The 14,157-nt window shown below is 36.5% G+C and overlaps 1 protein-coding gene across 1 annotated transcript; it reads right to left on the reverse strand.

Annotated features, from left to right (window-relative positions):
- Window positions 1-8,302: 8,302 nt before the first annotated feature.
- On the reverse strand, window positions 8,303-14,149 carry sh3bgrl (SH3 domain binding glutamate-rich protein like). The gene is made up of 4 exons (XM_058798592.1): window positions 13,337-14,149; window positions 10,567-10,752; window positions 9,357-9,437; window positions 8,303-9,194 (listed from the first exon to the last, which is right to left on the reverse strand). Exons 1-4 carry the CDS (start codon window positions 13,436-13,438, stop codon window positions 9,159-9,161), a joined length of 405 nt encoding a protein of 134 aa, XP_058654575.1. The 5' UTR covers window positions 13,439-14,149; the 3' UTR covers window positions 8,303-9,158.
- Between the last annotated feature and the right edge of the window lie 8 nt (window positions 14,150-14,157).

Consider the following 14,157-nt stretch of genomic DNA (forward strand, 5'->3'; position numbering starts at 1 on the left):
GAGCCTTCAAAACGGTCTCTCAGTTTGGTTCACTAGGCTACACAATCATGGGGAAGACTGCTGATCTGACAGTTGTCCAGAAGACAATCATTGACACCCTTCACAAGGAGGGTAAGCCACAAACATTCATTGCCAAAGAAGCTGGCTGTTCACAGAGTGCTGTATCCAAGCATGTTAACAGAAAGTTGAGTGGAAGGAAAAAGTGTGGAAGAAAAAGATGCACAACCAACCGAGAGAACCGCAGCCTTATGAGACATATTTTGCGGTTTACTCAAATTGTCTGGTTGCAGTTATTTTATGAAAAAGTGCTGGAGCTTGACCAATATGCATTTCTAATTGCCTACAGTCTCCTTAATACAACAAATATGAAGTTTAATAGAAAATGTCATATTTTTATTTTGGACATTGTGAAGTCTCAAAGACGCTTTATAGTGATATTGACCCATATCCAAGTCTGCTAAGGAGCACTTCACATCTTTTCAAGCAGTTTAGCATACATTCTAAATAATCATCTTAAAGATGATTACTTTTAGTTTGATAAGTTAACAACCCTTACACAAAAGGTGTAGTAACTTTTTTTAATTTTTTTGACAGATTGATTTACCATTTGTACAACCACAGATTTACTATAAATACCATGGTTAAACTATGGTTTATGTAAAACCATGGCTAATTTGCATATTAACATATTAACCATGTATTTGTGTTTGTTTGTTTGTTTGTTTGTGGTAAAACCTTGATTAATTTTCGTAAGAAACATTCATGCAACTAAGAATACAGTATTTCAGTATGCTAATCCATCAGATGTTTCCACTGCCCATACGGAAAAGAAGTTTATTCAAGTGTGCTATTAGTATACTTCTTTTAAACTTAAAATAACATTTAAGTAACATTTAAGTGCCATTTAATTAATGATATTTAAGTATACCTGACTTATACTTAGAAAAAATCTAGGTTTCACTTTATTTTGACGGTCCCTTTAACACATTCTATTGACTATAAGTAATGTTGCCCCTACATTTCTATTAACTCTCATTGGAGTGTTAGTAGTGTATTAGTTGACTGGTAGGGTTAGGGTTAGATTAAGTAGATTTTTATTGTCACCGCCCAGGGGGCCCCTCAAAATTCAGGAATTATACTATATAGGCCCATGTTCTGTGAATAATTCTAATATTTTATTAGTTGTATAACTGAGATATTGAAAACCACAAAAAAGCATGCAATTTGGTTAAATACATTTTCTAATATCTGCTCCTCTACCCTCCCGAAAAATGGTTTAGTCTGATGCGAAGTATCCTCAGAAGTCCCACCCCAGATCGTGAACAAGACGACCAATCAGAGTTGAGACATCAGATGAAGTTAGCGATGTACATTAGTGATGGGAAGTTCGGATCATTTTACTGACTCGGACCTTTGAGTCTCGTTCAGCAAAATGAACTAATCTTTTTTCGAGTCATTTCGTTCATTTTAGCTAAATATAATTAAAATGTTAACACATCTACTACTTATGCAAACGTTGATCACACTACACGCAATACAAAACTAATGCTATAAGAAACATAAAGATTAATTAATTGTTTACCGGGTCTGTCTATTATTAGCTCACCTCACCTCTTATCTGACAAGTCTAAGGGTTTGAGTCGTTCGTTCATCACGTGACAGCATCATAAGCTAAACCTATGCAGTCAGAGCCGGAAAGAGAATTGATTAGTTCATCTCTCGAGTCTTTCGAGTCGTTCGTTCTTTTGTCATGTGATGTGACAGCATTGGACAGATAAATTAGTTAATTTACAAGCTTCCTTACAAACGGGTGCATAGTTATTATTATTATTATTATTATTATTTACTCTTACAGTTACTGCATAGGTTACACGTATGGGGCTGTCATGTGATGAACGAACGACTCAAATCCGAAGCCTCGAAACAGGTGAACTAATTCAGTGCAGAACCTATAGGATGTTGCACATGCCTGACTGAACAAATCACTCTCCGAGACGACTCGTTCTTCCCGAGTCACATTAAAGATTCGTTCAAAAAGAACGAATCGTTCAAGAACGACCCTAATGTACATGCTGACTGACAATGTCAAAAAAAATATAAATCAGGTTACCAGAAACGGAATGAAAAGAAGGAGAGAGAGGCCAGGAGAATTGCTGTATCCCAGTCTATCAAGACCTTCTTTAAGACAGGTTAGTATGTTGTCATGTAAACTATCGACCACCGCTGCCGCCATCACATAATTTTATTTAGGCTACTGGCGCGTATCGGCCGCCGACCATATAGCATAGTCAAAACTCCAGGTTTTATTTTTAGGGGTTCAAGCACGCAGTGCTGAAATCCTATTGTATTTGTTAGGATTTATTATTATTATTATTATTATTATTATTCCGCGCTAAAACTGACCGTGCAGCCCAAATCATAAGAGTTAGAGAGCTGAAACTTGGTCAGATGGTAGTAGTCTGGCTCGCTACTCAGGCGCAAAGGCATTAGGCATTAGGTTCAGTAAAAAACCTTTATATGCATTTATTTGTTAACTGTTTTGTAATTTTGTAAGAAACACCTGTTAGGATATATGTGGGCCTCCATGCTTGTATATTGTACAGTATATGATGTGTGTGTGTGTGTGGGGGGGGGCCCACATCAATATTTTTTCAGGGGGCCCCCAATCCTCTAGCTACGGCCCAGCTTCAAAGTGTACTAAAAATGCTACTACAAGTATTTAATTAGTAAACTATCAGTATATCTATAAGTTCACTTTTAGTATAGTTGCAGTACAAGCTAAAAACATTGATGTAAACTAGTTGTGTACGAAAAAGTTCACTACTGTTATACTTAAAGTATACTTAAAAGTATACTTTTATATACTAGAAAGTGGGCCAATTTAGTCCCAAGGAGTATTGAAATAGTACACTTACAAATATACTACTAGTACACTGATATTTGTATACTTACTACATAAAGTATACTTAAAATATATACTTTAACTTTACTTAAGTATACTTAATAAAATAAACTTTTTGGTTAGGGTGATGAGCACCAGCAGGCGTCGTTCGTTACCACGGTAACCACTCTGCTTCTCGTGCGGAGGAAAAGTATGGAGGACATGCTGATAATTTATCATTTGAGTTATTTAATGATATTATAAACTGCACTTTGTAGTTTACACAGACTTTAACTAAAACAGCCGTTTTGAAGAACGTGCTGTGTTCTCTCATTCACACGGCTTTGACCGGCAGGTGTCGCTGCTTGGACAGTTTCTCACTGATACGAGAGAAGTCAGTCATTATTATGAGCTATTAATCATTAATATGAGAGCGTTTCTGATTCTTATGACTAACAGAATCATATATTCTTTACTTAACTGCGGTGGGATCGGGCCTCTGTACGTCGCTCGTACAATAAGCCCCGCCCCCTGATCAACATAGAATTTGCATACAAGTTGACTTTGAAAATGAAAACGAAAATGAAAACTGTGAAATAAGAGACAATAGAACGAAAAATAAAATGTACATTTTAATTTGAATTATGTCTATTATTGCGTGAACATTAATTAAAAAAAAATTAAATAAAAAACTGGATTTGCATTTTCTTTTTCACGTTTGCCTTTTCATTTTAAGATTGGCAGCTTTGCCTCGAGATTGCAGTGAAAATGAAATGTCAAATCACCAACTGCATTTTATTTTTCAATTTGTCAGGGAAAATGCATTGTCACAGTGAAAATGAAATAATTTCAGTTTCAATTTTGGCACATATTTTGCGTATCTTTTTAAAATGAAATTGTTAATCTGGTTTTCCTTTTCATTTTTATAAATACATTGATTTATTCAAAATTGGCAGACAATACCTTCCATCCTGGAGATTAATCTGCTCTCAGAAACCAGTCCATCATCATCTCATATCATGGAGAACATCATATTAGAAATGTCTTAGGAATGGATGCAGGATCATGAGAATCACACTGTTCATGTCTGTTGATTTCCACAGAAACATTCACCAACATTGTTCCCAGGACCAGGAACCACTTCCTACAATGTAAGTCAGTAAGAAAACCAGCAGAAAAACTCACTGAGTGTGTTCATGTTCTTCTGTAGAAGGTGAAAGAAGATGTAAATGATGATTAGCACAGATATCTGGTCATGTGTACTGAGACACTGATGATACACTGAACATGAAGAGCTCAGCTACATGAAAAGATCAAACAGATTCATAATTCCTGATTCTGATGTGTTTTATCTCCATCAGATTCCCATCAGCTCACTCTGGATCTGAACACAGTGTATAAACGCCTCCGTATGTCTGAGAACAACAGAGTGATTACTTACACTCACATAGATCATTCGTATCCTGATCATCCAGACAGATTTGATCGTTATTCTCAGGTGTTGTGTAGAGAGAGTGTGTGTGGACGCTGTTACTGGGAGCTGCAGTGGAGTGGAGATGATGGTGTGGAGATATCAGTGTCATATAAGAGCATCAGCAGGAAGGGAACGGGTAAAGAGTGTGGGTTTGGATGTAATGATCAGGCCTGGAGTTTGAACTGCTCTTCTTCCAGATACTCCTTCAGACACTATAACATAAAGACTGATCTCTCTGTGAAGCCCATCATCAGGAGAATAGGAGTGTTTGTGGATCACAGAGCAGGAACTCTGTCCTTCTACAGCGTCTCTGACACAATGAGCCTCATCCACACAGTCCAGACCACATTCACTCAGCCGCTCTATCCTGGGTTTAGGGTTTATTATGACTCATCAGTGAAACTGTGTTGATGAATCAGAATAGACTGATGAGAGATTCTACCCATAATGCTTTGAGCTGCATGATAAATCAGTAACAGTGAGATATTACAGTCTCTTCTTTTCTCTCTTTATTTTTAATTGCTTACACACTAAAAGTTGTAGTTCAGACCAAGTCTGCAAGTGCAAGCACATTATCTGCTTCTCAGTTTGAAATAGAAAAACATTTGAAAATTTTTTGCAAAGTGCTGAACACAGTTCTATACATTAGACACATCATTCAAAACGAACAGCTCTTGTGTTTCATTTTGGGAAACACTTCTATTTAATTACCATACTTATTTGCTGATTACATCCAATCATCACATGCCGGAACATTTAAAACATGTATAAGGATGAAAAATCTCAGTGTTTTGAGGAGGAAAAACAACAACAAAAAATACAGTTAGTAACACTCGAGCAAAACCTCAGCTCAGATCTGCACAACTATAAGCACAATCTTAGCCTCACACTTTAACCACTACACACACTTCTACACATAGACACAGAAATCTATCATGATGTCACGTCTTTGCCATTTCAAGGCACTTTCCAGAACAGCACACCTGTGAAGCAGGTGATCAAACAGGTCTGTCAGGTGTGCAGACTCTGAATGGGGTTCTCCACTGCCAAGCCAACTTGAGTCCTCACAACACAACACACATACTCACATTTTTAGACCAAATGGATGCAGAGCAGAAGAGAGACATTGTGATCTGGGATAGTGTGTCTTTCCACCAATCTGCTCTGGTTGAGCATTCATCTGACCGATGCAGGGTCTGTGCAAGGATGGATTTGCCATTCAAGAAGATTTTCCCTCAATGTCTTGTGAGAAGACACAGTCTGTGATGTGGACGAAGTGCAATGGCCAGACCCAGTTAGACCAAGAGATGAATGTTTTATGTACTAGTTGATGTTTTGCATGTTGTGTGTGTTCAGAGAAAATAAGCCTGTTTCAGGAATTGTAAGCACTTTTAAAAGCTGTAATGCTGCAGCTGAACTTGTCACTGAAATAGCATGTCAGAATTAATGTGTGTAGTAAATCCTCATATAGACTCTGTGTGAGTGTGAGTCCTGATGTGTGCGTTTTTGTGACAAATGAGGACATAAATATAATGTAATTGTATATATTTGTATAATGACAAGGGTATGGCAGGTATTACAAGGAGAAGGTGACATTTCAGGACATTGACCCATGTCCCCACTTTTCAAAACGCTTATAAATCATACAGAATGGAGTGTATTGAAAATCTGAAATAGCAGACAGTCTCCTGTAAGGGGTAGGTTTAGGTGTAGGACAATAGCACATACAGTAAGTACAGTATAAAAACCATTACACCTATGGAGAGTCCCCACTTTTCACAAAAACAAACGTGTGTGAGTGACCATGTGTATCTGTGCTTTTCTGTAATTCTGTCACGTCACTGTTTTTATTGTCATGCATTTAATATTTAACTGTGGAATTTGTTTTTATTTTTAGGTTATAGCTTGTAATAATTTGTGTTAAAATGTGTAAATGACATGACATTTCAAGCTATTATATCTCATGTTAAAGTTTTTTTTTGTTTATTTGCTTTGGTACTAGTTTCACAAGTAAGGTGTACATTAGCACAAAACTCACACTTACAACACAGCTAGTCATTCTTTAAAAAAAATTATAAAAAAATGTCATGCTTTCATGCTAGTTGTACATATTTTCCTTCTACATAATCATTGTTTCGAAACACAAGATCATTCTGATATGTAATGAGAACATTTACAACACAAATTCTCACAGTTCTGCTTATATGGTATCTAATTGTGATCATCAGGCAACAGTAATCAGTAATAATTGGGATTAATTATAATTGGTTTATACAGTATATATACCAAAATGATTCACTGATTAACCATTAAGATCAGTTGGATTAAATCAAAATTGACAAACATATTAAACCGAACAAGACATGATGCAAATGGAAAGTTTGACAGTAAGAGCGTCATGAAAGGCAGTTACTGGGAATGAAGCATTTATATAAATGAAACACTTTTTTGTTGTTGTTGTGAACAGGACACTTTGTGATTTTGTGTTTTTTTTTAGTCACGCAATTTAAAACATGCTGAAATGTTTGAAAAAAAGGCATTTTTGATGAGTTTTGAAAATAGTTGCTTGTGAAAAACACAAACACAAAATGATTGTACAATCAACTACACAGTGAATCTATCCATATCTAGTGAGTGTGTGTGTGTGTGTGTGTGTGTCACTCTAAAAAAAGCTGGGTTAAATACAACCCAGTGCTGGGTAAAATATGGACGAATCCAGCGATTGGTTGTTTAGACCCAGCGGTTGGGTTAAACATTTTTCCCTACTGTTGGTTGAAAACAACCCAGCATGTGTTCTGTTCAATATTTACCCAGCACTGGGTTGTATTTAACCCAGCATTTTTAGTGTGTGTGTGTGTGTGTGTGTGTGAACATGTTTTTACTACTTTGGGAGGACCAAAAGACTGCACAAATTACTTCAAATTAAGTTTCTGTGATGGGTACATTTAGGGTTGATGTACTGTAGGTTAGGTCCAATATAGTGAGTTTTAACGTTCTATTGAACATTCTTTATTATCATTTTTAAGATGTCTTTGTAGGGTCCAACTAAAGGACCCCACAAAGTAGTACAAACAAGGACGTGTGTGTGTGTGTGTGAGAGAGAGATCTAAATTAATGTTTAGATGGTATTTATGATATATGAAAGCACAATGTGAACGCTGGACAGCCTGTGTTACACACGACTGCTGTGAGTTTAGTGAAGAATGACATCAGTTTTCTGAAATGAGTGCCAAAGTGACTGTAAACAAATGAACAAGACAAGATGGAGACAGATACGTGTCATATCAAATACAGGCAGTGTAGCGTAAAGTAAGTTATGTGATACTGTAAACAGTGGCATTACCATGGTAGAGACTGCCAATGTACTGTAATTTTTTGTACAGAAATGATTCATATCAAATGTTCTCATTATGTTACAATGACGTTCACACACATACACACAGAACACTTATCTGTGCTTCAAGGATGCCGGGCTCTGCCCTGAATATGATCTAATATGGTTAACTACACACACACACAATGAGAGCAGCTTCTTAGAGAGTAAAAAGGCAGACTAAAGCCATATTCAACTTATTTTCTAACATGCATAAATGTAACTTGGATAAATAATTATTCAAGGAATATTCTAATTAACATTATCATGAGGGCCATTGTAGATCTGCAATCCATAGAAAATGAACTCTATAAATAAATGAAGGACACTTAAGGCAATCATGCAGTGTATATATATATATATATAGCATACAAAAAATGCAAACTGTCATTGCCAACATTTAAGAGTTTTTAAGACCCTTTTTAAAGACCCAATTAAACAAAATTTAAGAAATAAATTGAAGGGAACACAATATGCCAATATGTTCTCTAAATGTAAATGTCTAAGCAGAACACAATGAGTAGTGTTAGCAGCACTTTAAAGTTTGAAAATACAACTTCCAACCGATCTCCAATACTTTAGAATTCATTTTATTTAAAACAAAAACAAAAAAAAACTTATGAAAATAACTTTTACTGTACCTGATCACATATATACATTTTACTGTATTCTGCTCACACTGCACAAAAGTGCAGTATTTCCGTAGTATTTTTGTCTTGTTTTCTAGTGCTAAAAAGTCTTAAATCAAGATAGATGCAAAAACTAACATTTTATTAAAAAAGTCTTGTTTTCTGAGAAATTTATCAAAAAGAACTGAATTTATGATTTAAAAAAGGGACACATATCTGCCAATGGGCTCAGAAAAATCTAATTATGTCAAAAGGAAAGCAAGGTATAGACAGACACAAATATAAAAAATAAAAACTTAATATTTTCTTGTTGCATCTCAAGTAAATTAAATTTGAAGGATAGAAAACAAGAAAAAATACAGATGTTGTTCATGTCAGACTTTCTGTTCCAATTTAAGACCTAAGGCTTTCATTTGTGTAAGGCCGAATCAAGGCTTTTTAAGACCCACAGAAACCCTGAATATATGCACAGATTAAATGTAATTTGAACCGCATACATAATCAAGAACATTCAAGCATAAACCTAACAAAAACTGCATGATTAATGATTAACTGTCAAATCCTGACAACAATTCAAATCTACTTTGCTCATCTACGCTATTTGGATAACTGGAGAAATGCTTTCTATTCAGTTTGAACAGTTTAATCAATAAGATGGACTTTTGAGTGGACAAATATCTCATAACATTCATCACATCACATCATTTCATGGATGCAACGAAAAAAGAACCAACACGAAAAGAAACTCAATCATCAGAAAGTGCAGGAGTTCTTCAGCTCTGCTGGAGCCGCTTCTCGAGATCACATCTGCGTTTTCTTAGACAGCGCTTCTGCCTCCTGTGAAGAAACACACAGAAACCCATCGAATCAGTGCAGCAGAAGAAACACCAGAGCAGTGTGTGCTCATCAGACGGACGGTAGCACCGCATTCCTAGAGCGGACGCATACGGGACACGCGCACTGGGAATAAAGGAGCCTTTATGTCCCTCAGACACCTACCTTTGAGCCTGGAGGCGCCGTCAAGCCCAGGAACGCATACACGGCATTGTCCTCACGAGCACAGAAGAACGCCTCGTAGTTCTGGAGCACAGAAGCAAAAGAAAGCACTGCTCAAATCTTACAGTCTGGCTCTGAGTCAGTTTAACTCAAGACACAACACACCACTTAGAAGGACACTGGTAAAATCACTTGAGCAGCTCAGTGAAAACAGACTGAAATAGATTCATTTTGATTGCTTTTAATGCATTAGTGTAAACTGTGAACTATGCTGGGTAAACAAAATCATTTTTGTTTTTAAACCTGAAAATATCATAATGAATAGTCTGAGTTAAATATGTTGTTAAAGGAATAAAATTATATCATCATTTATTCAGCCTCATGTCTTTCTAAACTTGTACAGCCAAACACAAACGAAGATATTATGAAGAATGTTTCAGTAAAACAATGGGAAATAAACAGTACTTTTCAGGTAGGCCTATCTAACAGCAGTATTCAATTACAAAATAATCCAATGTAAAAATAAAACTGCATAGTCTTCACTGAATTAATTAAATATAAACTGATCTTTATTAAACCTACTAAAGTTATTCAGTCAAGAGCAGCGTGTAATTTTCTCTTTTTCTAATATTATTTGATTCAAACAGGAACTAAGGCAGAGACTGAAAAGAGCTGCTGCAGAAATGTACAGTATGAGAAAAATATGTTTTTTGAACTTATGTAAATGTATTCTAACCCCCCAAACTTATGAACTTGTAAATTAGCATAATATGGGCACTTTAACAAAGCACATATACTGCAGAAGGTGACATATTCAGTACTGTTTCCGGCTGCGAGGCTCTACTCTGACTCAAGAGTGCCTTCTAAACAAGACACAGCCACAGCACACCCTTAAACTACAGTCTCAGGGCTATATTTGAACAATTCGGAAATGATGAATAGCTGCATGGCCAGCTGAGATGTTTGATAAGACACGTGCGAGAACCAGTGATGTTTGACGTGACTTGACTTTTGAGGATTGTGTCAATGAATGTTTTAGTTTGATTTGAAAGTGAATCAACACTTAAACATCAATATAGGCTGTGTTCCTCAACAGCACTGTGAGTTGAGTTGATCGTAGAGACCACTGGTGGCCATGGTTTTACCACCTACTTAGGCTCGCGATGCCTTTGAGAACGGAGTGCATAATATGATCTCTCTCATGAGTACACACCCCGCAGTATGTGTCCTGGTTGAAGATCTGAGGAGGCAGTGGGTTCCCTGTGGCCGGCCGGAAGTCATCGGGGACGTGTTCTCGCATCCACTTCCTGTTATCTTCATCAGCTGCGATGTCACATTCCTCAAACTCAATCTTATTGGCTGCCAAGAAGCCCATCACGTCCTGCTGCTGTTTCTTGATCTGAGAGAACCAGAAGATTAAACCACGATGTACTCAAACACAGAGCGTTTCATGTGTGAAAGCAGCATTATTTACAGTGGACTTCACTTGTATCAGTTTTGTTGAGTTACTGCCTTTTCAGAAAATTACGATATTATGAGCATAACTATTGTTCTGGGGAAGGTTTCAAGTAACGTGTTAATAACATTTATTTATTGTGAATCTCACATACAGACACTGCTGGAAAGAGTTCAAATATGCAGAAGATATTTGAACAGAATGCTGGAGAGAACCGGAGGACACACAAGGGACTCATGAACAACTATCACAAATAATAAAAAATAAATAAATTGTGGAACATCCCGGTAACAACACACAGTATTAAGAATCATGTAGATGTAAAGTAGAACTGAATGTATTTGTTTATTTTATTCATTTATTTCTCTTCAGTCCGACTCTTTTTGGTACTCTTGCCTCTTTGTGTGGGAAATAAAAGTTGTAAATGTTTGTATCATATTACACGATTCATTCAGCTGAATGACCTTTGAACTGAGAAATTTCTTGCATCTCTGACCCATTTAGTTTGTTGCGGAGTAGTCAAATGTAACAGTGCAACCATATCTTCTCATTTTGCTCATAATACAGAGAAATATAAAATACAAATATTATGAGATATTAGACTATCACTGTATAAATCACTCATTTTCTAAAGAAACACAGCGGATGGAGATTCATGGGGTTCCTATAGAGCCTCTGGCCCTCGAGATCGTTCGACCCTCATCAAACACACCTGTCTGTGACCGTCTAGTGATCCCGAGCGCCTCGATCAGTTCCTTCAGGTGACTCAACACACATAACTAGGCAGTGTCTCTATTACAATATGATTCGCTTATTACGCTTTTCATGCTCCACAAATCAGCCTGAATGTGTGAGTTTGGTGGAAACACAAGGACTAACTACAAATTCAAGCAGTGTTTCCCAACCCTTTTCTTGGAGACAAACAAACACATAGATGCATTTTATATCACACTTTATATGTCTCCATTATCAGACCCATCCATTTCAGAACTAGGGTCTAACAGACAATAGTCAGGGCAGCACCAGGTTTATGGCAAGCCGTTTTAACTTTTATTCATTCTCAGGATATGACTTCTTGATATCAACAATTCAATTTTCACTAGTTAAAATGCTAATTGTTGATATCAAGAATTAAATTGTTGATATCTGTAATTGTATTTTCACTAGTTAAATGTCACCATAGGCTGCCATTCAAAATCAATTGATGATATCAAGAATTAATTTCTTACTAGTAACAATTTAATTCTTGATATCAGAAATACAATTCTTACTAGTAAAAATGTATATTCTTGATATCAACAATTTAATTTCTGATATCAAGAATTGAATTGTTGATATCAATAATTAAATTGTTGATATCAAGAATAGACATTGTTACTAGTGGAAATGCAATTGCTGATATCAAAAATAACCATTGTTACTAGTGGAAATCTAATTCCTGATATCAAGAATTAACATTTTAACTAGTGAAAATTGAATTGTTGATATCAAGAAGTCATATCCTGAGAACGAATAAAAGTTAAAACGGCTTGCCATACCAGGTTTCATTTTTCTCAGGAATAAAAACGAGGCTGTGAGGAACTGTGTCAACACAAAATAAAACTGCAATACAAATTTGCAATGGACTAATAAATTCAACAAACAAAACGAGTAAGGACATTTCAGAAGGATCCGGCTCGCCAGCGTTGGCTGAAGTATGGACTAGTCAGGACTAGTGTCGTTCCAGAGTTACATAACCTGCACAACAGTGTTCTCTAACTCACCAAATTAGGAAGAGTTCGAGCCAAACGAGCTGCTGGAGGAAGAGCTCCCTCTAGATACACATCTAAATACTCTTATTTCACTTTTCAACAGTTAGGATGCAAATAAAACATAGGCCTATCATCTAAACTGGTGTGGCCACTCTGAGTCTGTTCTCATGCAGTTATAGTCCAGATAAATGCACCTACTGTTTTTCTGAAGAAGTCTTGAGCAGAAGTGATTATTTCCAGCACACAGATGTCAGAGGAAGTTACATTAACTGTCAACTTCAGCACCATATTTAGAGTTTGTAGTGACTCTGTGGAATTTGCATGCGTACAAAGGACTACTGTAGTCTAGCAGTATATTTAGTGCTGACATTATTTGCTAATAAATGTTTTCAAACTACCTATAATAAGAATAATAATAATAGGGAGACGTAAAATAAGAATATATTAGGCAACAACCAAACATTTTCGAAATTACCATAATTTCCGCCAAAATGTCACATATTTAGTGTCACAGTTTTGTTGTTACTAGACTAAAACTGTGGTCATTTATTACGCGTCAGCAACGACATCATAAAAAAGAATTCAAATGGCATTAAGCGTGTACTCTTCTTGCACTGTTTGTCTCTATATTCATTTATAATGGCTTTACTTTGGTTAAAAAAAAAAAAAAAAATTTAAAAAAAAAAATGTTGTTGTCTTTTGTCGCAACTGTGGTAAAATTTTCGCAAGGAATGTCTGGTTACAGTCGCATGTTCGCGTGCATCTGAAGATCTTACCGATGTTGATCCGGAGGATGACGCGATGTAAACTTTAATCACCATAATGAGAGATTCCTCAGATGCGTTCAGCTCAATAACAGCGAAGATCAAACTCCACATTCAGCTCGGTCCCGATGAGAATCTGCGCTTCAGTCCTCCTCATTCCCCGCCTCTTTACTGCGAGCACAGCCTGCCCAACTCTTCCTGCTTCATCACAAACAGCCCATACCCACAGAGCACTGATGAAACTGCTCGGAAATCTCTAGCTTTCTCAAAACAAGCTCTAGCAAACAGCACTCTATGCACTCTAAAAATGAAGTTTAATTGATCTACAGTCTCGTATTATCTCAGTTATATGTGAATGGTGTAACATTAATTTTAGTTTCATGAGCGTCCTGTAAAATCTGTAACTCTGTGACACGTGTGTGTATCTGTGTATGAATTGTTTCCAGCGAATAATGTTGCAGTTTTAACCTTCGTGTTAATTTGTAACACCGAGCGACGCAACAAAGTAACAGTTAATGAACGACGCTTGTTACACGCTCGCGCGCGATGGGGGCACTGCTCTTTTGTCTTCATGTTTTTGGTTCAGTAATCTGCTTTGCGAAACAAACCCTAAAACCCGACTCGATTCCAGGGCGCCATCTTGAGTACAGAACTCGCAGAAATAAATCACCCCGTACCTAAACGGCACTGAAATTGCATAAAATAAAACAATAAAAACAATAAACAAACAAACAAAAAAAACACTCAAAGGGTCGCAGATTGTTTTTCCTCGCTAAAAGTAAACTAATACAGACGCACACATAAGTTGTAGAGGAATGAATACTCAGTTAACA

Source organism: Onychostoma macrolepis, chromosome 14 (genome assembly GCF_012432095.1).
Source record: "Onychostoma macrolepis isolate SWU-2019 chromosome 14, ASM1243209v1, whole genome shotgun sequence".
In the NCBI taxonomy this organism is placed as follows: Eukaryota; Metazoa; Chordata; class Actinopteri; order Cypriniformes; family Cyprinidae; genus Onychostoma; species Onychostoma macrolepis.